This window comes from Opisthocomus hoazin, chromosome 10, assembly GCF_030867145.1.
Source record: "Opisthocomus hoazin isolate bOpiHoa1 chromosome 10, bOpiHoa1.hap1, whole genome shotgun sequence".
NCBI classification, from domain to species: Eukaryota; Metazoa; Chordata; class Aves; order Opisthocomiformes; family Opisthocomidae; genus Opisthocomus; species Opisthocomus hoazin.
The window spans coordinates 19,491,001-19,514,268 of record NC_134423.1 but is presented as its reverse complement, the minus strand read 5'-3'; the positions used below and the strand labels follow the sequence as shown (position 1 = coordinate 19,514,268).

General features: G+C 35.7%; 1 protein-coding gene across 2 annotated transcripts in view; it reads left to right on the top strand.

Annotated features, from left to right (window-relative positions):
- The window catches only part of CYP19A1 (cytochrome P450 family 19 subfamily A member 1), a 37,139-nt gene extending 17,321 nt beyond the window's left edge, over window positions 1-19,818 (top strand). Inside the window, exons 3-11 of one of the 2 annotated variants that reach the window (XM_075431655.1) lie at window positions 3,118-3,285; window positions 4,946-5,096; window positions 7,633-7,787; window positions 9,572-9,748; window positions 10,461-10,575; window positions 12,132-12,246; window positions 12,903-13,065; window positions 14,497-14,738; window positions 17,669-19,818. In XM_075431655.1, coding sequence (XP_075287770.1) covers window positions 3,141-3,285; window positions 4,946-5,096; window positions 7,633-7,787; window positions 9,572-9,748; window positions 10,461-10,575; window positions 12,132-12,246; window positions 12,903-13,065; window positions 14,497-14,738; window positions 17,669-17,917 — 1,512 coding nt within the window. In that variant the 5' untranslated portion in view covers window positions 3,118-3,140 and the 3' untranslated portion in view covers window positions 17,918-19,818. Of the gene's footprint in view, window positions 1-3,099; window positions 3,286-4,945; window positions 5,097-7,632; window positions 7,788-9,571; window positions 9,749-10,460; window positions 10,576-12,131; window positions 12,247-12,902; window positions 13,066-14,496; window positions 14,739-17,668 lie in introns of those variants that run through there. The other variant, XM_009940236.2, reaches the window with a different exon arrangement.
- The last annotated feature ends 3,450 nt before the right edge of the window (window positions 19,819-23,268 follow it).

Genomic DNA, 23,268 nt, shown 5'->3' with positions numbered 1-23,268 from the left:
CAACACAGTCGTCCCTCAGACATATGGACTTTTTTCTTTACTGTGGAGCCTGTCATCATTCATCATACCACCTTTTGCAAGTAAACATTTAACAAAAATTTCTGACACAGCTTTGTAGTGCAGACGTACAGCTCGGTAACGGAAAGGGCCCTCTGCTGGCAGACGCTTTCCCAGCTGTGAAGATCCAGAATTACTGTCACAGCCTGTGCACATCCATCTATTTTGTCACGAAAGCACTTCCTTATTTTAAGTGTCTTGCCCCCCACTATTTGATTTTAAAAGCTTTTTTTGCCCCATGCCCGTCACCCCTCCGCCATCAGGTAACAATCTGAACTAACAAATCCCTCTGATCAGACACATACCTCAACCAGCTGCAAGGAAAGGAAAATTACCTAGAGAGGATTTCAAGACAAAATGAGCAAGAACAGTGAAAGCTTCTTTCATGCACAACGGGCACTCTAGCTTTGTTCCATTTCTAAACTTCTTCAGTCTACTCAGTGACTACTGACTATCAAAATTTACTTGGCTGAGCAATTTAGCTCATGGATAATTCTTAAAAAATACAATGGGTAGAAGCAGGATGAGCAGTTCAGCTGAAATTTTTTTCAAGGTGAGTTTTTCATGGTCCATTTGGCTTTTGCAATTAAAAAAGCATTAGAAATGCAGACCTTGAAAGTCTGCTTGGATCATGTTCGCTGAAATGAGGCAAACAACTCAATACAAGAAACATCAATTGTTTAAGAGCTTGAAGAGCCACTTTGACTAAAATGAGACTGCTTCAGATCAGTTCAAGAGTATGAAAAGGATTCAAATTTAATACAGTGCCTTTAATAGCTTTTGTTGACATGAGAGCATAATCCAGCATATAAAAGTGATACAGCAAAAAATATTTTATTCTTCCACTAAAAAATGACAAAATTATGATATTGGGGTAATCCAGAACCTAAACCCCAATCCATTACAATCTGTATATTTTGAAAAGATAGAAACCTGGCTCCGTTTCTCTGTCAACACAAAGATAAGCCCTAGCTGTAAATAACCAAGAACTGAGCAAGGCCAAAACTCAGGGTTGATTTTTATAAAATAAAAGAGGGAGACCCATGCTTGCAAACTATACCGTGCAAACATATCTGCACCTTGAACTCTAGCAGGGCTTAGCCTATGGATATAATATTCATAGATACACGTTTGTACATATAGGTGTGTTTATTTCACACCACCCCAATGCATAACCACCTACATAGTTCTCTTCATAGGGAATATGAGGCAGAGAAGCTACTGTACAGACACACCAGAATGTCTTGGAGATGAAAAAAATAACAAAAAACCAACGAACATCAGGGCCTATCTGTTGCAATGGAGTACAAAGATGAAGTTCATCCAGATCCAGAGAGAAAGCAACAAAAAAGTGTAACTGTATGCCCTAAGTGTAGTTACTTCCTTCTATAATGCTGTAAGCTCATATAGTGAAAGGGACTGAAACTAATAAAAGCATTTACATATACATGCAGGCATGCTTTCATTGTAGTAATGAAAAGTATTCAAGGTAATTTAAAGCTAGTACTTTTACTTGTACTGAACAAACATCATTAGTGTGCAACGGTACGTTAGTGAAACTAATAAGTACCATTACATGACAAGAAAATGCCTGAGGTTACGAAAACATTTTTCACAACATGCAAGACAGTACAATTGTTGAATGCGTACATGGACACTCTCACAAGAGGCGTACTGCTAGCTGCAGGAATAGCATGGAGGTTTCTAAGATGTCACCTGGCATATTGGGTTGTGGGCATTCTGGATCACAACAATATCAGAAGTCTCGCATAGCAATCATCCAAAATACTGGAGCATTGCCTGCACCTGCAAGGTTTTGAGCCACTGCTTGCTGCCTTCCCCAGAGTTTTATGTACTCTATATATTTTCCACTTCAACTATGCATACCAATCTTCTCACTGTCTAGAAAGCATCACATTCTTGGCTTAGTTTAATATAATTGCGGCACTGACAGTTACTTCAAAGTAAGCTGTACTTCTGCAATATGAAACCAAAGCACAAGATAAACATGAAAGCACTTGCTGAAAGTAAACTGTAACAAAAAGCTTCCTATTGAGTAAATACATCCTTCCATGTTTAAATATTGTCATGGGAAGGAGCAAAGCAAATCTATTCGTAATTATTGTCAGAGCAGAATTGAGAAGATGATTTATTAATAAATTACTGTGCAGATGCAAGCAGTATCTTTCTGTGGTTAGGTGAGCTCTCATTCATAGAATAACATCTTCCTTTTCAGGTACAATCACCTCTCATAATTTATGACTTAAAGTCAAAAACATGCAGCAAAACTTCAAAGGAATCCTTCTACTCCCCATATGCATAATAGACCTCTCCATTTGCTTAGTTTTTCTTTCCTGTGCCAAGTGCCAGTTCCTGCATGAAGAAAAATACGGTACCAGACAATCCATGATCTTGTTTGTTATGGCATACACTATATTTTTCAAAGTATTTAGCAGAAGAACCATAAAGAAATGCAATGCATTATATTTCATTCAAAGGTTGACAATGGAAAAAAAAACATAATACTTTGTTTCAGACAAAAAACTGGGGTACACTATCTGCACCATGAAAAACCAACGTAGTTCTGGAAATTCAAGGACTCTGGCACTACAGGCATGCAGGAAGGAAAAGGGCTAAGTAACAGAGATAAAAGCTTGCGACTGAACTCATTCAATGCTTCCATATGTGCTGAAAGTTTAATTTCTTATGTTTTGGTTAGAAATTTGCAAGGAGTAAACCTCAGTATTGGCCAGCCAAGTCAATGTCAGAGATAAGAGGTCTGTCAGCCAAACTATCTAAAACTATGCTTCAATATCAAGGTCAGAAAAGCTTTGTTATTTCCAAGCAAAACGAGTGTCTGCTGCATGCCTGTTTCACCTTGTGATGTAGCTTGTCTGGCAAGCAGTCCAGGGGGTCATTCTCATTATAAAATAAAGCTACCTCAAGAGCTAATTTGCTCATTTACAAGACGTGCAAAGGGGTTGAGAGGTACCGACTAAAGCTGAATATATCTTTGAGCTCTGAAAAAACTTTGCCTCTTTCCCTTTTCTCTCTCTAAAGCAAAGCAGAATCTCTTAGGAAAGATGGTACTGGAAGCTCTGAATCCAATGCACTACAACATCACCAGCCTAGTACCTGACACGATGCCAGTGGCCACAGTGCCCATACTCATTTTCATGTGCTTTCTGCTTCTAATATGGAATCATGAAGAAACTTCATCAATACCAGGTAAATTAACTTTAGCTATGGTATCACCTAAAAGCTGTCAGAGTATTTTGTTGTTGTTTCTCAAATTTAAGTGAGAAAGTAATGCTGAATAATGATTGCACACCAAAAAAAATGTACTAAGAGTCAGTTTAAATAATACGTCTTTTTAAAATAACTAATAAAAGAAATCAGGCTCTATTTAAGCTCAGAATTTCCATAATAAACCTGGCTTATTTATATAAGATATGACATGTAGTTTTCTGCTTTATTATGAATATGCTAGGAAGATATTATACCATTTTACAAACTCTAGATGTTCACATTTTCATGTGCATTATAAACTTCTGCTGTTTACATGTTTTAAGTTTTCTAAATTGTCTTTACTAAAAACAAACTACTCTCTAGGAAATTATTCAGATTTTCACAGTTTATCAATTTTTTTCCTCCATGTTTGGCACTGAAGACCCTCCAGAATAGAACACCATCAAATGGTTTCCCTTTTGGAGGGCCCCTTCTGTAATGTTTTGGGGGCTTCTAGCAGACATGACTGATTCGGCCTGGTTTTTATTAGATGCAGTAACAAGGAACTACTGCATGACTGAGAACAGAGTACATGGCTCACAAAGGTGTGTGACAGGACAAACTCTGGATCAATGCTGTGGCACCTGAATGAAATTCTGAGAAAAGATCCTTGCCAAACATCCTTCAGTATGCTAAAACTCTCCAAAAGCTAGAGATCAGGGGGAAGCATTCACAGCAGGTTATGCATTCTATTTGAGTGCTTGATGGGATCAACCAGAAGACAGAACTAAATTCATATGCTTTAAGGTTACAGATATTTAAATAATCTGGGTGCTTGCAATTCCTCTTGGTAAACAGTGCAGGCATAAGCAAGTTTTTCATTTTTAAACAGTATACAAAAGTTTTGTAAATACTCAATCTTTTTGTTTTATGGAGTTAAATATATGTTTTACAGACAAAAGAGGCAAATTAAGCTTTCCTTGAAGAAGGAAACTTCCTTTTAAAAGTAATTAAAGGCAAATTCTCTCATGCTGTCTCTACTTTCTCCTTTCTGTTATGAGAGGGAAATTTGGTGCTGAGTTACAGTGGAAGGATTTAATTGACAACTTTGTTGACGAAATGCTTATTAATCCATTCTTTGCTCCTACTTAAGCACGTTTTCATAAGTTCACAGCAGTGAAAGTAACTTTTCCTTCAAATACCTGCTTTCTCTAGTATTAATGACTTTACAAGAAATGTAATTGACTACATTGAATTACATCAAGAGGGTTATTGACTTTTGTAGGTGTTGCTGTGATACTTCAACACAAAAATCAATCAGAGGATTTACTAAAATCACAAATTAATAAACCATATGCATTTTTTCTAGATAATTTCTTCTTTCTGTTATCTAGCCATTGTACCTCCAAATGTAAGCAATCTCATCAGTTGTACATACATTGGAAGGACTATAGGCTTCAGCAGATATAAAGTGAGACTTCAGCAGCATAGGTGCAAGTTTCTCTAAGACAGAACTTCAGAACAGGATTGTGTGCGTGAACTGCCCAATGCAGACCTCGACTGTCATGTTAAAAAGCTCATTTCAAAAGGATGATTCTCAGAGGTATGTTCTTGTCAGTGAGTACCACCAAGACCAAACTTTTCTTACCCTATTTCCTAGGGCCAGGATACTGCATGGGAATCGGTCCCCTCATTTCACATGGCAGATTTCTCTGGATGGGAGTAGGTAACGCCTGCAACTACTACAATAAGACATACGGAGAATTTGTGAGAGTTTGGATCAGCGGTGAAGAAACATTTATAATTAGCAAGTAAATCCTTATTTTCTATCCTTAATAACATGAAGGGCTTTTTCATATTTTTATGACTTCTTTGCCACTTTTTTTCTGAGGTAGAATTGAAGTTATTATTTTCAAAAATTATCCTAACATAAACCTTTTACTTCCTGCTGTTCACAGATATTTTTTAATATTTTGTTTCTTTAAAGACACCATTATTGAAGTCTACATGAATTCTCCCACTTTCTTCATGGAATGGAAGATTGAGTTCTGTGACTCAATCCTGAAAAATTCTCACCGTCTCTTTTACTATTCCATTTAACATTAGGATTACACACTGTACAGGAACCTAGACTGCAAAGCAGGATTAAGCCAAATTTTAGTTTACTGTGCTCTGACGTTTCTTCTTAAAATGGGAGTAATGCTTGAAGATTATGGCTCCAATTTAGCAAGTTAATTAAGCAAATGCAGCATTACAGGATTATGAGTAATTCCATTCCAATTAATGGGATTACTCATAGGCTTTGATTATACACAGCATTAAACATAATGCTAAACCACAGTCTATCATTTTAGCTAGCTCCAGTAGTTCACTGCTTTCTTCTCACATTGGATCTTCCAGATGTTTGAGTTACACCATGAAAAAAAAAGTAGTAAAACATTTACCATGTGCAATTAATAATCACAACCTTTTTATTAGCAACATCGACCAATCCATAATCAGCTTTCATTATGCAAAAGCTTTTGAAAGACAATGTAGTACAGAGGACTATCACAGGATCTACCATGTGAAGCAAGTCGGCTTCACCTCTGTAAAAGAAGCAATAATGACAGGGAAACTATTTACATTCCTATCCTACATCGGTGTTGTCAACTAACGTGCTATAACGTTTTGATAATGTAAAATGCTATAAACTCTTATAGCTGTCTTCCACTTCCTGTACTACCAATTCATCAGAAACAGATCCGGAGTGCTCACAAAGCAAGCCACCGCTGCATCAGGCTTTACAGTCAATACACCACTTCAGACATATTTTTTGCTTAAAAGCATTGACAGTACATAGAGTACTAGTATTAACTTTTTTTAAAAAAAAAAAAAAACAAGCAATAATGTAGAATAAAGTTTTCAGTGGATCATACATTCACTGCAAAACTAAACATAACCTAAATTCTGCAAAATTATACTATTTCTACCAACGATCTCTGATTTTTTTTTATCAAATCTAATCATAGAGAGATGCTAATTCACAGAGACAAGGATTTGCAGGTTTGGTTACAAGAGATGTTGTTTTTTGGAGGACTTCATTACATATTTTCATAAGGAAAATCTGTTTGTACAAGGTCAGATGTCAAAATCCTTCCTTAAAACATTGTTATGTGTCTCCTGTGTATCTACACGTGTGGAATGGAAGGAAGCAAAATGAGCCTCCTGCACCTTTCTATTCCTGGGGACAGCTAACATAATTCAATATCATCTTGTCATGCTGATGAAAATACAGATGATGTTCCTAGATGTGCAAAAAACCTTTAAGAAAATAGGAAGAGAGAGCAGATGTGGGGAAGTGTAAGAAAGAGAGAATATGCTGAGTTTCCTGGAAAGCTGGACCCGCAGACACTCTCCTCCCTGACTCCAGTCCTTAACCTATGTTTGCCTCTTTATACCATACAGCATCTCACATTAACTTTACTTCTGGTTAAGCAAAACTATGGTGTAAACCCAGCACCGCCGAAGTCAATAGCAAAAGCCCCGTTTAATTTGCCCGACTGAAAAAATAACCTAACTCATGTAAGAAGTCTGGGATTTAGTCCATGTAGTACGCTACACGGTGAAGAAAGCAGCGTGCTGTTTCATTTCAATCTCTGCTCTGATTTGCTTTCTTCTTGCTGGATTTCATTTGATTAGGTTTTCATCACATCAACATTTCTAAAATGTGAGCTCCCTCTAAAGGAAATCCGCTCTTGAAGCAATAATGCTGGTCACCACCTGTTTTCCAGCATGTGTAAACAGACCTTGTCAACTGTAAGAAAAATCACAGATTCCCCCAACATTTCTGTTTAGGAATATTTATCTCACACATATCATCATAATATGACGCCACATATTTAAATGATGCACATATATATTTATCCTTTCTGTATGTGTTTGGGAATGACAAAATAGCTACAGTACAGCTGTAATTTAATACACATCATGATGAAATTATCAACTGTCAAATATTTTACATCTCATCTCCTGAAATACCCTCGGACAATGACCAGTGTCAGATATCTTATATATTTATGTGTTTCTATGTATACACACTATTCAGACTAAAATCTTTTGGTAACCATTTGCATTTTAACTGAAAAATAATTTTAAATCTAAATGGAATACATTATTGCTCTAATATACATTCTGAAGACATCATCAAGTTACTTAATTATGTAAAAGGAACAACATTTAATGTCAAGCACTGTACATGCTAAATTGAGAATGCAACTCAGCAGTTCAGAACAACTATAAGATGTCAGAATAAAAATTCTATGTACGATCTACAAAACAGCTTGTTTCTCCCTGTTTCTTTCCCAGATCCTCAAGCGTGTTCCACGTAATGAAACATTGGCATTATGCTTCTCGATTTGGGAGCAAGTTTGGATTACAGTGCATTGGCATGTATGAAAATGGGATCATATTTAATAACAATCCAGCACACTGGAAAGAAATTCGACCATTTTTCACCAAAGGTAAATCAATGCGCATTAATACACCACATCACTGTAGCACACAGTCAATTTTTTCTGAAATGCTGTTTGTCCTTTGCATGCTTAAATTACAGAAAGCAGTTCTTTTTAAATATCCCAAATAAATATTTTATTGTACATGTTCTTTCACACCTATCCTGTTCGGTATGCTATTTGAAATAGTCCTGAAGTAGTTTTGCAGATTCTTAATCTCATCCAATTAAATAAAATTAAATGATGCCCACACACCATATTTTTAAATGTTTTTACGTTTCAAGTCCAACATTTACATTAGCTCAATTGGCACTTCCATAAAGGTAGTTGGTTGTTCCTATCGAGCCTCCACTGAGTTCAAAGACTCTTCTGTCTTGTTCTAATGGAAAAAAATAAAGTGCTTTTGTTTCAAAATTAATTTAGAAGATTTGCACAGCAGAACTATTTATTAATCCCTTTAGTATGCTAAGAATCAATGTAGTAACAGAGAAAAAGATTGAAGCAATTAATATCACTAAGTTGAAATCAAATAGGAAATTATACACACTTCAGTATTACTATTTTGCGAGTCTGCAATTTTTTGATTCACCTTCTTTCCACAAATTGAAAATGTTCAGTATTTATGTATCATTAGAATTAGCTACTTCCAATGATCTTACAACCTTCCCAACAGAACTGCCACACTTGTTCTGCAAGATCCACGGTTCCGAAAATATTCTCAACAGCTGAGACTGCAGTAGTTTATGGCAGTGATTCCAGATTCTGAAAATGAAAGTGAAGCAGCACCTAAAAGAAATTAACTATCTATTGGTTCAAATTTTCTACATTATTTTGTTGACATACGACACTTGGGCCTTTCCTACATGATTTTGCTGTTGAAAAATATCAGCAATTTAGTACTGATTGAAGATGGCAAGAAATTTTCGTTGTTGTTGTTCTACTTGTTCCTAGAACTCAGTTCTCTGTATTTACGAAACAGACATCTTCTCAACTACAAACACACAAACCCTCTCAACGTATATTTGATAAAATAATGTCCTTGAGGCAATTACAGCAATTCTTGTATGGGAAAGTAATTTATAAATAGACTACTTAGGGCAAGATTTCCAAAGTCATTCAAAAATTATCTGAATCCATTGCAGCTGGAGCCTATCAAAATCCCACTGAATTACATAGCAATGGAACTGACCACTGCTTTTGGTTGCTTTTGATTTCTGAAAATGCAATAAATCCACCATGACAGTATCTCCACTACTCACAGGTGGACAGACAAAGGTAGGCTAACACATTGCGTGCTGCCAGGCTAGGCTTCAGTCCACAGCAACATGACAGGCTGCCAATAGCTTACCCCAAAGCTACCATGCTGTTTATGAGCACCCAGGAGTTATGTTTGCAGAAATTCCCGCCATCCTCCCCACAAATCCCCAAGCTGTCTTCCCTGCAAGCAAAGGAGATGGGACATCCACAGTGCCTGTAATGCAGATAAGGGTACGGATAGCCTCCCACACAGAAAGGCAGCACAAATGATGCCAAACATCTTTCCTTAACACGGTACGAACCTAGCGTAAAATGCATGTCTCGGGTACAAAGTGGCTGGATGCAAGGCAAGTTTGGGCTTTGAGTTTGTTGCCATTTTAACTCAAATTGCTTACAGTTTTTTTTATAAAGAACGATTTTACACCAATCACTCCCACGATAATGTTTCACATTTTATAGACACCATTATAACCAAAAGTTATAAATAATGTATGAAACTTAACCAATCTTTTTATCATTTTGCACATATATTTCAGCTCTGTCTGGTCCTGGCCTTGTGCGTATGATAGCAATCTGTGTTGAATCCACAGTTGATCACCTGGACAAACTAGAGGAAGTAACCACTGAAGTAGGAAACATCAATGTGTTGAATCTTATGAGGCTGATCATGCTTGACACATCTAACAAGCTTTTTCTCGGGATACCTTTGGACGGTATTAACAGCTTTATTTTTATACTTTATGATGGATCTAAAGTGCACGTCCAAAGAAAACGCTGACATCACTCAGCAGTTTTGTTTCAGAAAACAGAGCAAGAACAGACTCTTACATCACCATATATAACCAATTGAAATTGACTTTTGAGTGATTTTAGTTCTAAAAGATAATTTGATATGACCAAAGATATATATTAACTTGTCACACCTTAACAAATAGTACCATTTAAAGAGATTTTTATGCACTGAGTAGGTACAATCCCAATATTATATACATGTAAGAATCAGAAGTCTTTCCACCAAACTCATTTCCTTGAACACTTCACCTGACAATTTACGTCTTCTGTGATTTATTCACCCTCGTAACCACATGACAGAATTAACATTATTGTGATGTATAAATTATCCTATTTCAATATGCTGCAAGAGTTCTACTACTTTTCTTCTGTGGGAGACTATTCGGCTCTGGTTGACACACCACTATCTCCTAGCTAGCTGCCAAGAGTTTTTACAAAAATCTATACCTTTTCTACAGTGTACTACAAATGTCTCTTAATGTCGTCTGCCACATACTAAACCCAACTGTCTATCAAATTCCCACAAACTTAGAGTAGGGAACACGTCCTTCTTATTAATTTTTTGAAGCATTTGTGTTATTTAACTATTGGGGTTTATATTTTATGCTGATTTTTGTTAATGTTTATTTTCAGAACATGCCATTGTACTTAAGATTCAGAATTACTTTGATGCTTGGCAAGCACTTTTATTAAAGCCCGACATCTTTTTTAAGATTTCTTGGCTGTGCAAGAAATATGAAGAGGCGGCGTAAGTATCAACAGTTTTACAAGTGATTTGCATAAGATCCATTCTTTCTAAGAAGGAGATCTTTCTCAATATTTCCCTCTGCCTTTCAGAAAATAAGCTGCGAAACTTGCAAAGGTTACAGTTCATCAGAAAAAGAAAACTCATCTGCATGCACAGCACTGTCCCAGAAGAGTTAACCCCTGAGCATAATTCTATTTATTGGTGCCCTCAATGTGCATTTTTGAGTGAATAACTCATTTTGAGTTAAAACTTGGTGCTCAGCTTGATAATCCATTTAAAACATTTTTTTCCTAAGTAAGGAACAAATACATTTTGCCATCTTCCTCTTTGCAAAAATACAAGATGCCTCTTCTATTTTTATGATCTCATTTGCTGTCTCCTGCCAAAAAAGGACTGGATATAAAAAGAACTGGCAGTTTGTTCATTTTGGATTCAGATTCCATCTAGGGAGAGAAACTACTACTTATGAAGCATGTGTAATAAATTGTTTTGATAGTGCTATATAACATAAAGACCTCAAGGGAAAGACGGAGCTCCATCTAAAGTAACTGACAATTCTTAGGAACTAGACACAAGATTTAGCTTCTCTAACATTTGCTTGGCAGTTTTATTATGGCAATGATTGGCACTTTATCCTGTGATTCTAATAATAGCTAACTGCTGTGGCCCAGTTATTATCATATATTTCTACTGAAAAAAAAATGATAAAGATTGCTGGACTTAAAGTAATGCAAAGAACCACCACAGGATACGATAACAATATCCTGATAAAGATGGCAAAAAGGACTATTTACTATTTCTAGTACATAAGAAAAGTTACAAATAACTAGAACTTTACCAGGCTTAAAGTTTAAAAAGCATTTATCCCTATCATCCCACTCAAATTTTCTACCCCAACAATAACAAACACAAATGGAAAGCCCAAGGATTTAATTCAAAACTTTTCAAAATACTTTTTAAAAAGAATTGCCTTCAAATCTACAGCTAACTGAAAATCCCAAGTAAAATCACAAAACTTCTGGACTTTGATTTTGTCCACCACTGCAATACAAACTGTTGACAGAGTATTACTATTTAAAAAATGAAAATGAAAAATTTAGATCAACTCTACCCTCAAGTTAGAAAAATGTACATAAATGTTAGAAAAATTATACTAACAATTATACATCAAGTTCTCTAAGTTCATTTTATTCCCTAATAAAATAAAGTATAAAATAGAGAGAAAAAAACAAATTCTTTGGAAATTATAATAAATCTTTTAAAAATCTGTTCATTAATAGGGTATACAAAAACATTTTCATCCCTTTCAGTCTATCCTATAGAGAATAAGATTTCAGTCCAAACATGTAATTATTTGATAAGCAATAATGAGAAAATACACCTTCCCATAGTATTATTGCTTTTGCAGAGAACCATATAACCACTCTTAGGAATACTTAATTTCTGCCATTCTTCAAGGTTTTTATTGGTATAGTCTCTATGTTTCTAATCATATCCTAGCATATACTAAAAGTCTGCAGATATTTATCAATATGTTGGATTTTATCTGTTTTCAGCAAGGATCTGAAAGGAGCAATGGAAAACTTAATAGAACAGAAACGACAAAAGCTTTCCACTGTTGAAAAGTTGGATGAACACATGGATTTTGCATCCCAGCTGATTTTTGCACAGGTATTGGCAATGTACTCAAATCATGGCTAACTTTAATTTTTCTGACATTGTCCTGTCGCTAACACCACAGGCTTTGCAACTTAAATTTCACGTTATCTATCTGTAAGTCATGTCATCATAAAGGGATGCAAATCAGTTGGTTCCAGGGAGTCCCTAACATCCCTAAAATGAGTAGTTACATTTTTGGGAACAGGTGCTTGTCTGATTTTTTTTTTTTTCATGTCTTAAACAATATCCTTACAAGTCTTGCATATATCCCTGAATGTCCTCCAGTCTTTCCCCAATTCCTGTATTTTATCTTGATGTATTGCCTTTTGCTTGGCAAGGCTTCAAATGCTATGGAAATCCTCTTTCATGTAATCTCTGACAGCTCACAAACTCTGTGAGGAAAGATAATAAATCAATAAAAATCTGAGCTAAGGACAAACTCTTGCTTTTCTGTAACGTAACACACACCCATCAAAACAGGAGTTTTCTGTTTTTCTCTGAAAGACAAAAAATAAATGCTATTTAAAATATGACAGAGACACTGTCAAGATTTTTACTTTTGTTTAAAGCAGATATCCTAAGTATTTCCCATTCTCCTGTTATAGGACCTCTGTTGGCATCAGAGGTCAGTAATCAACATTTTCCCCCAAATTTCCAATTTTTTTCAGAACAGAGGGGATCTGACTGCCGAGAATGTGAACCAGTGTGTGCTGGAGATGATGATTGCTGCTCCTGACACTCTATCTGTGACTCTCTTCTTTATGCTAATACTGATTGCAGAGCACCCCACAGTGGAAGAGGAGATGATGAGAGAAATTGAAACTATTATGGGTAAGCAGGAGCTGCAACGTCACTGACGTGTGAATATAATTTTGCTTCAGCAGTGATCTAATTTTGATTATTCAAAGGCTGAAAATTCAAAGGAAAAAAATTTTCTACTAACAGAAGTATTTGCTGCAACATATATGAACTACTGTTACATGTAAAAGACTTTATTCAGATCAAATGAAAGAAGATGACCAATTTGTAAGATAAATTCAAATAGGAATCATCAGAACTGACAATCTATTAGAAAGAATGTGCTATGTTCACTCCTCAGCAACACCACTGAAAATCAGCACTCACCTTATAAGTTTACCTTGAAATAGCAAAAGGGGACACTCATTTCAAATACTGCTAATCACCAATATTTCCCTGTGTATATATAGAACCTAAGTTCCACCATGACTGCAGAAGGGAAAGATTAGAGAAAATTAAAATTGTATTTTGCTGTCATCCATTTTGATATCAAACTGGTCTCCTCTAAGTACTAATTACTAACTATCCAAAACACAATCAAGATCTGAATTTGTATTCTTCCCTTTCTCTAGACTTCTTTCAAAGTCTGACACTGAACTAATACAGACATTCATTTCATCCACTCTTATTCAACACTTACTTCCAGTCAGTTAAACACTGGAAAGTGTATAGCCAGTCCTTCACTCTTTTTCTTAAGTACTTTTAATAAACCTCATTTTATTGTCCTCATGAGACTTGAGTGCTCACTCTTCTCTATTTCATTCTGATGGCCTTCATTTCTAAGGCAGTAGAATGTTGTTGCCTTTTCCTTAAGTAAATGACCAACTGGAGTAGCAAAGCTGCCTTTTCTCTTGAAAAATCTGCCACTGCAATGGTTAGCCTGTAGTTCTCGAACTGCTTGTGGCTTGAAAGTTGAAGTAAGGCTCCGAATGCAGTACGCCGTGACACTGATACTGCTGCTGAGGGAATCAAGATGTGAGTTACTCGTGGTTACTGAAATAGTCAGACCACAGTAGGACCTCACTGTACATCTAGCCAAAACCAAGTACATGGTAAATATTTAAGGCCCCTACAAAGTTATGTCCCATTTGCAGACTATTCCCAGATTCCATTCACTGTCAGCTCTCAGAAGACTACTTTGTGTGTCTTGTTGCTCTCAGTCATACAAAAGTCAGGGAAGGACTTTCAGAGTTTTGTCACTGACAAGAAAGCAGAACTAGGACTCGTAAGGTATTAAGAAGAAGATAAGGTGAGAAGATTATAAATTAATAAACTAGGGTTTATGCTGATGAACAATATACCAGATTTCCTGAATATGTAAGACTACATAAAGCTACTTTGAAGCTGTTGAATCTTCCCTACCATTTCAGGAACTGAGAATTCTTCCAAAAACGTTTTTGTATTTGTACAATGCAGCTATTAAGTTTATAACCAACTTCTCCACCATCTGTTTTATTGCTCAAGGTGACAGAGACATACAGAATGATGACATGCCGAACTTAAAAATCGTGGAGAATTTTATTTATGAGAGCATGAGATACCAGCCAGTTGTGGACTTGATCATGCGAAAAGCTTTACAAGATGATGTAATTGATGGTTATCCTGTGAAAAAGGGGACAAACATTATTCTCAATATTGGACGTATGCATAAGCTTGAATTCTTCCCAAAGCCAAATGAGTTTTCTCTTGAAAATTTTGAGAAAAATGTAAGTGTTCTATCTTATTTCTTAAAGGAAATTGGGTGTTATTTATTGACAATATATCTTCCTCTTGTTTCGATCAAGAACTTTGTGACCATATGACTGTTTTCCCTTTGTCTAAGTGCCTAGTTAGCTATACATCCTGCTTATTACTATTATTATTAAAGCTAGGCAGATATTTTCCTATCAAAGTGCCTTCCAATTAAAAAATAATTATGATACTGAAAACGAAGTTTTCCCAGACTTCTTAATTTTGATTAAAAATTTCTGATGAAATTTGTCAAAGACACTGGTAGTTCCCATTATATTCCCTGACACTGAACAAAATAAAGAGGCTTTAGGGAGCTAGAGCCATTCAAGCAGTACAACTCAGAGCTGAGGCCATGTGAGGATTCTCTGGAAAGGCGAAGGGATATAGTAACTCCTGAGAGACTGAGAATCTAGCACCCATTTTATTCTCTCTTGTTTATTTTTATTTAGGAATTAAAAAATAAAAAATCTTCTATAAACCAAAATGGAAATCCTAAGTTTTAACCAACTCCATACTCCAAGTGTGGAGTACTTCATCCCAGTTCATCACAGCATTTTAGTTATATTCTAACTCCCAAAAGAACTAGAATGTTCTTTAGTCTACATTACCGAGTCCTGTATCAAAAGGAATATCTGAATTTTTTTTCCTACTTGTAAACCCCTACTATTGTAAAGCATCCTTCAGATTATTTACATTCATTTAGACCTCTGCTTTTCTAATTACTGATTAAACAAATTGTTTTGCAACCTGGAGAGATTAAAAATGCATTGAAAGAAAATAGTCTGATTCTATGGCACGTTTGACTCCTTGTTTTTGACTATTAACCAGTGCTAATAGAAGTGGAAGATACTGTGACAGAGAGCACAAAATATGAAATATAAAGGCTTGGTTAGCACTCCTGCGAGGGAATTAGCAATATCTTTGGAATAAATAGCCATGTAAGAGTGGAGGGCATAATGAACTTCGTTCTGTGAAGGGACTCCGAACGGCAGAATGTCAGCCTTACTATCATAGATACACACATTTTCGTGGTATGCAAGTTTTCTCTTACATTTTCTAGCGGTTTGTCAAATATTGCAGTTGAATGGGGTTGAAGCTAAAGAGCTAATGTTTTCTATAGCTGTCACACTTCTCATTTTGACTAACTAAAAGTGTTCGGAAATAATGTTATTAACCAGCAAAACTTCTTTGAGATGTTAGTAGCTGCACTCATAAGCATCCACAGATAGTAAGTTCGGTTTTCAAGAAATAAACAGATGACCCACTTTGATACATCAAAATGGGCTTACTAGTAAAAACACCAGAAGAAATAATTAAGAAAGTCAAGAAACAAAAGATATGAATGTTCAAGCCAGAAACACACCTCCAAGTTTTACATTTTCCTATCAAAAATCTAGGAGTACCATGATTGCCACAGATACCAATGAGCACTAAACAAACCTGGTTAATATTTCTAAACTGCTGGTTGATTACCTATAAAAAACTCTGCACACAGTATTAAAAAAACAGCTCAAGAAAAAAGCAACTGTAGAAAATTCAAGAAGAGAGAAAGTGATGAAGTTTATTGAAATAACTATTCTCTATGGAAATTTTCCATTTTGCCACCCATTACTGTCATTCTAAGCGTTTCTATCAACATGGATTTCTTGCGTATTTTATAAGTACACTTTGCTACTAAAAATATTTCCCCTTGACCAAATATTTAACCACACATTTTCTATCTGACTTGATGCATTCTGTTTGCCACATAATTATTCTGCAGGCACAACTTGCACACAGCTCTCTAAGCGAACAGCAATCCACACCATTATTTATGATAAGATGGCATTGTTAGAATCTAAACATTCCTCCATTCTCCCAGGCCGTGCATTTGCCATTGTGCTGTACTGCCAGCTGCTGTACTTGCTCTGTATCATAAATACTCGTATTCACCTATATTTTTTCAAAAAATACAGCTCAGTTCATTTGAAAAAAATTTGAAAACATTTTTCTCAGTCTGAAAATGAGAGAAAACGACACTTTTTCTAGCTAATTTAATACAAAGCAACCTTTTATACTCTATTCTTGGGTTAACGAGGAAGTCAGAACACAGCTAATATCTTACCTTTTTTAAAAGGCAGCTACACAGATGAAGAAAACCAATTTATTTACAGTCAGGCTTGCTTATCCTTTCTCATGACAAGTACCTTTGTACCTCATTAGCAGTACTATTCACGCCTTTGGGACTGTTTTGGATAGCTCACTTCTTCAATGTCAGTAAAAGTAGCAGAAGCTGGCTGTGCATTCTTCAACAGTTCTGGGAATCCTGCATTTCACATTTTAATTGATAGGACAGGAGACAATAATTTTATAAGTGTTCTCTCTCTATTAGATATCAACATAAATTTTCAACATTACATTTTATGACAAATTAATTCTCAGGAACACTAGCTTTTTAATGACGATTGTAATGGGTGTATGGCTTCATGATTATCTTCAGACAAGGCATCAGCCTTGTCTCAGACATTTATGAGCTTCATAATGAAGATTTTCTGAAAAAGTTTTTAATGAACTTTAATGTATATTGAAGAGCAAAATCTTCACTCCATTTCACAGCTTGTGGTAAAATCGCTGTAATTCACAGGATGAACGGAATGAAACACACCGGCAGAATTCGACTGCTTGACTTTACATTCCCTGCTATCTTTGCATTTCAAATGGCAAACCTTCTGCAGGCATCCTCCTGTATTTTGGCCTGACTTGGGTGGGAGGGCTGTTTAGTGTAAAGGAAAGAAGTAATTGCTCTTAAGAGATTCTTTCCACAAGTTTTTCAGAAAATATTTACTACCAATTTCCATCATAATTTTGGCTACTTTTACAAAGAAAAATTTGTCTTAAAGATTATTCCTTGTCTTATTTTGTGCAGGTTCCTTCACGCTATTTCCAACCATTTGGATTCGGCCCTCGGGGCTGTGTAGGAAAGTTTATTGCCATGGTAATGATGAAAGCAATTCTGGTGACCCTTCTGAGACGCTACAGAGTACAGACAACAAACGGAAGAGGCCTTAACAACATCCAGAAAAACAATGACTTGTCCATGCACCCAATAGAAAGGCAGCCTCTGCTGGAGATGGTATTCACACCAAGAAACACAAACAAGAATCAGGGTGACTAAAATGGATCAGCATCAGCATTAAAGTTACAGGGCTTTCTCAGCCACAGCCACTAAGAAATACCCGTCATTCCTAGGTAAAGATAGAGAGTAAAATATTTTGTTGCCCCTAAATCACTATGGCTTCAGAAGACAACCTGTTCTGCCAGCACAGCAGAACCAGGTTCTGGTCACAACTTCAGTGTAATGAAGTAAGACTAAAATTACAAAATAGTCCTGTCGCTGTGCAGTGCCACACTATATGCAGGATTCCTGGCTACTTGTTAAAACCGTCAAGTTCAGATGAAGTGATGCTTGCTTTTCGAATGGTGCTAGTTCAGAGGTTTGGGGGTCAACAAAAGAACATGCCTGATGTGCGTTTAATTCCAGGACTACGTGTGCCCCCCTTCCCCTCACCTCCCTGAAGCTGGATCTGGTGGCATTTAACTACTGCAGAAGCTCCAATTATCTGTTTTTGAAAACATCTAACGAATGGTAAAAAAGTTGATGTTTAAGACTACGAAACAGTTTAAAATATCTAAGACAGATACAAGTTATAAAAAAATGTTTGTACAAGAAGTCATTGAAATGCTTTTCTTTACCATGTTTTGCTGTCATACACCAAAGACTCGCAGTGTCAGATTTTACTGATGGGAGAAATTTTCAGAGCACTAGGTAATACAACAGTTGAGATAACTGTTCCACGTTTTTAAAACCCCACGTCCTGCTACGGAGAATCTGTAAACATCTTAGTAATGACCAGCTAAGAATCAAGTAATGAATATGAAACATTACCACTAGCATCACACGACACACACAGGCACACACAACACAGTCAGGTCCATCTCATCTGGTTAAGTGTAGAAACTTCCCATGTCACCTCAGTTTGGTGAGGAAGTTCAAATTCTCTCTAAGCTGCCTAAGCAGTACCAAATATTATTTCAGTCTGGTTTTAATTGTTCAATTCTACTTCAGAGAGTAAGACTTGGAGTTGTTGCCCTTGTTCCACACCATAACAGGGAAGAAAGTTCCCCCTTAATTATCCACATAGCTCTTAGTGCTTCTCCTGAAAGAGCGCTGGGCTGTAACCCGCTCTCAGGCATCTTGCTTCATGCCCACTAACTTAAAGACAGTCAGTAGCATAAGGAGAGAAACAGTGCCTCAAGAGGTAGACTTTTTTCCTCCTTTTTTCTTGAAGGTAAAATGGGCTTCACTCATCTACTCCAGGTAAGATGCAAGTCTCGTTGGGTAAATTCTCAGAGTTTTGTAGTGACAAAGAAAAGTTCTGAAGTAACAAGCAGATTTCTAAAAAACAAATTTCTACATAACTACTAACAAAATTTCTTATTTCAAATGGACCTGACTTGAAATCCATACGATCTTGACGTTCACTGATATCTCTACTAGCCTAATGGCAAGTTGTTAGTTTGGTCAAGAAGAAAAAGACCTTCCTGGCTTAATAAAAACATTTCTTGACACAAACTCCATTTTCAGTAAGCTTGAGTTTTCATACTGTGTAACCCAAAGAAAGGGATTTTCCAGATAAAGTGCCTTGATAAAGCCAAACAACCAATGCACAACAGCTTTATACTGACTTTTTCCTTCCAAGTCACTTAAACTATAAAAAGAAAAAAAGAGAAAAACTATTTATGTCCTTACTTAGAAAATGTAATTAAAATTAGATTAATTATTCTGTTCCCTCAGACCACTGCTCTCAGGTACTGGTCCAGCAGAGGCAGATCTATCCAGTAGCATATAAAAACTGCATAAACCCAATAAATAAATACATGTTCCAGCCCAAAGTAATGATTTAGGTCAGGCTGGGACTGGTGGCAAAGAAGAGGAGTTGCACATTTAGGTCATTTCTCAAAACAGCATATAAATCTTCTAGAGTAATTTACAAAAAAAAAAAAAAAAAAATCAAACTTGAAAGCAGAAGAATTGGTTGTAGCTAGGTTACTTTTAAAGCTTTCTCCATAGCACTTGCAAGGTACCCAAAAATGATGATAGTGAAGTGCAATCCCATACTACCTGTATATACAGACAAAATCAGGCATTTGAAGACGTATAGAAATACAACTTCTATTTCTTAAGTCATGAGGTGACATGGTGGTATGAACCTTTGGAATATCTAATATAACCTCTATTTCTACATTCTCTGTAGCCTTTAAACTAGGAAATTGTTGGAACTGTTGGAAGGAGAAAAAGAAAAGAAAAAAAAAACAGTAAAAAAACTACACCCACAGAAAAGACTAAATCCCATTCTTACTCATACTGTATTGTAAAACACCAAAAAGGGTACTTCAGTGGACATGCATTTCTCATTTGTAGGAGAACTTTAAAAGGAAAACCACTGAAGGGTCTTTTTTCTTCGGAATAAAGTAGTATTTTTTACATAGTATGCATCTTTGCTTCTTTCAGACACAAAATCACTTTTTGTGATAATTCACACTCTGATTTTCCATCTCAGAACTATAACTATCCCTGAGTACAATTTTTCACAAAGTAGGAATTCATAAATTACTTTTATCATTCAAATTTTAAAATAATGACACAAAATCATGTAGATATATGGAAAATGCATGCTGCTCTGATTTCTTCAATCTATTATATATTGTTGAATTTGTAGGCTGGAATTTCAGTAACATGATTACCATAATTATTCTATGGAAGAAATAAAGCAGTTTCACTTTTTACTTTTTGTAAGCAAGACTGTAGAATGATTTCCCATTGTATTTTAAGTATATTATTTCTGATATTCTTTGCACATAGTGTTTCTGGTCCTCAAATTTCTACAGTACTTCATTCTGTCCACATTTGGACAAAAGATCTGTTAGTTAATCTGAGCTGCTAACTAATCTGAGCCATTAGCTAATCTGAGCTTGGTTCTCCATATCTTTATTATGGCTGTTATGCAGTGGTCTATTTGCATGAATATTTGCATGATAAAGTCCATTTCCTCTCCTCATATAGTTTCATACGTTTGAGAACTGCAATTGATGAAGCAGTGTTTCAAAGCTTGCGATGTGGATATAAACAGTTTAAATCTTTTCATTGTATATATGCCACTGTACCAAACAGAGCTCTGATTTTAGATGGTGTTTTATTACCAGGTACTGTAAAAATTGAAGTGACTTTTAAAACCACATCAAGTCTACTATCATCAAGTTACTATTCCATTAATGTGCAATACATCAATATAGACCAAACTTGAAGACTATGTTTTATACATCACTGTGATTACGGGCTGCTCACAGCACATAAACGTGGATGTTGTTAGAAAATAAGATTATCATCAAATAAAAGTTGTATGCACAAAATCAAGTTTTAAATCACATTTCATAGCGTTTTCCCAATCTAAGAACCACAAAAAAAGTATTTTTTTTAATGTATGAGTGTATATGTATGCACGAACTGATTATTAAAGTATCTGATACAAGGATGAAATCTGGAATGTTCCAAACTCAAATTTCCCACTGATTTCAGATGATATAGTATTGCAAAAATATTTTCAATAACAGTAAGAGAGCAGAAATAGATTAAGTAACTTAAGTTCATAGAAGACTGCTTGCCTAGGAATACACTTTATCGGAGATTTAAAAGAAGGGAGAAGAGTTAGTTTTTGATGATTCTTAAAATAATAGGGATTTGTGGACGTAACAAAAAAGCTTGGCTTGAGGATACAAATAACGGGCTCAGCTATCTGTGAGAAAAGTAACTAAAGTAATAAAAAATGAAACAAAGCAAAGAAATAAACTCACTACATAGTTCAAAGTAAATTTAATCTCTTCTTCAACTCATGATGGCATGACAAATTCAGTTTGTATCTGTATGTTCGGCTAACTGACAGAAAACTAGAAGCTAGTAAATGGCACGCTAAAATAAAAAAAACAGTCACAAGAACTCTTTAACATAGCTGCAAATGAATAGAATTTTCAGACAGTAACCTGATCACCAGACGCTCTCAGTGAAAACATTTATACTAGAATTTTACAAGCTTTATTAGTCATTTTAACCATTAATAAACAATTGTCAATTTTATTAGACTGTTCACTTTCTGCATTCTCCAGTACAATCCAGTGTTACAACCTCAGTTAACATCCCATGAAATTCAATTCTTAACTTTAAGAGAAAATATCTGTTAAAAGTTTACAGCAGAAAGGAACAAGTTTCTGTTGGACAGAGGAAAATGGTTAACATGTTGGGCCAAATCTGCTCTGATCTATGGTGAAATAAATCCTTCTCTAATTGAAGATTGGAATTCGCTGCTGACATACTCATCCTGGCAGATACCCAGGACTTGAGAGGTTAGGATTGTTAGGGCTCAAAACAACATTACCTATCTACTATTACTATAAGCCTTAAACTATAATATCTATTTATAAAAGTGCTGGTTTTGCATACTGTGATAAATCCAATGTTCTCACAGACCTTTAATTTTGCTATATAGACAAGCACTTGATTTCACAGATGTACATTACTGTAGCAACAATTCCATTCAAATGCATCAATGCTTTTTAAAAAAAATCATCCAAAATTGTCTTTTTTAGAATTATATATTGCTAACTACAGTCACTCAAAACAACCTACTGCTTTCCTAAAGTGAGACGTTATGCTGTTTTTATTTGTGCTATCATCTCTCTAGTTGCAGATAACTTTATTTAGGTACAAACATAATTGAAAAGATCTGTGAGTTGACACTGCACTCTGACCAGGGTCCAGCAGATGGCACACACAGAAAATTTATTCATGCAACAAGAACAGCTTATGCATTATCAAAGTCCCTGTTGATATAAAAAAGCTAAAAGCCAACAGACTCCTATGGTCTTCCTCAGTTATTAAACACTGCTTTAGGAAGACGCGGAGTCATTCTAGAGTCACTGAAAGTGTAGAGGTGGACAGAAAACTAACCACCAATAGTATGGACAGAATTTATTTGCATTATTCTAGTTAGCACTGGCATTAGAACATGCTTTTCAATTATCACTTTTTCTAAAACTGTTCTCCCAGTCTACTTGAGTGGAATCTGTATGTATCATTTGGCATCAAGACTGACAGAACCCTGCTTAGTAAGTTTCAAAATTATTTCTGAGAAATTGTAAGGCTTTGCCAGTATATTAAGCATAATTCGGCTTAATTAATTGGATGCATTGCTATAACTCACTTTCTGTTAACGTGATATTTTTACATGATATTTTACCCTGTTGGTTAGTTAATTTAATTTAGTGCCTCTATGGCATTCTTCCACAGTCCACAGTAGAACAGGAATATCTAAGGAAACATCAAGCTCTTTGAAGGAAAGTTGATTTTTGTGTATTGATGCTTCAAGGAGTAATGCAGGTCGCAATACTTCATGCAGCCTCACCACACTTCCG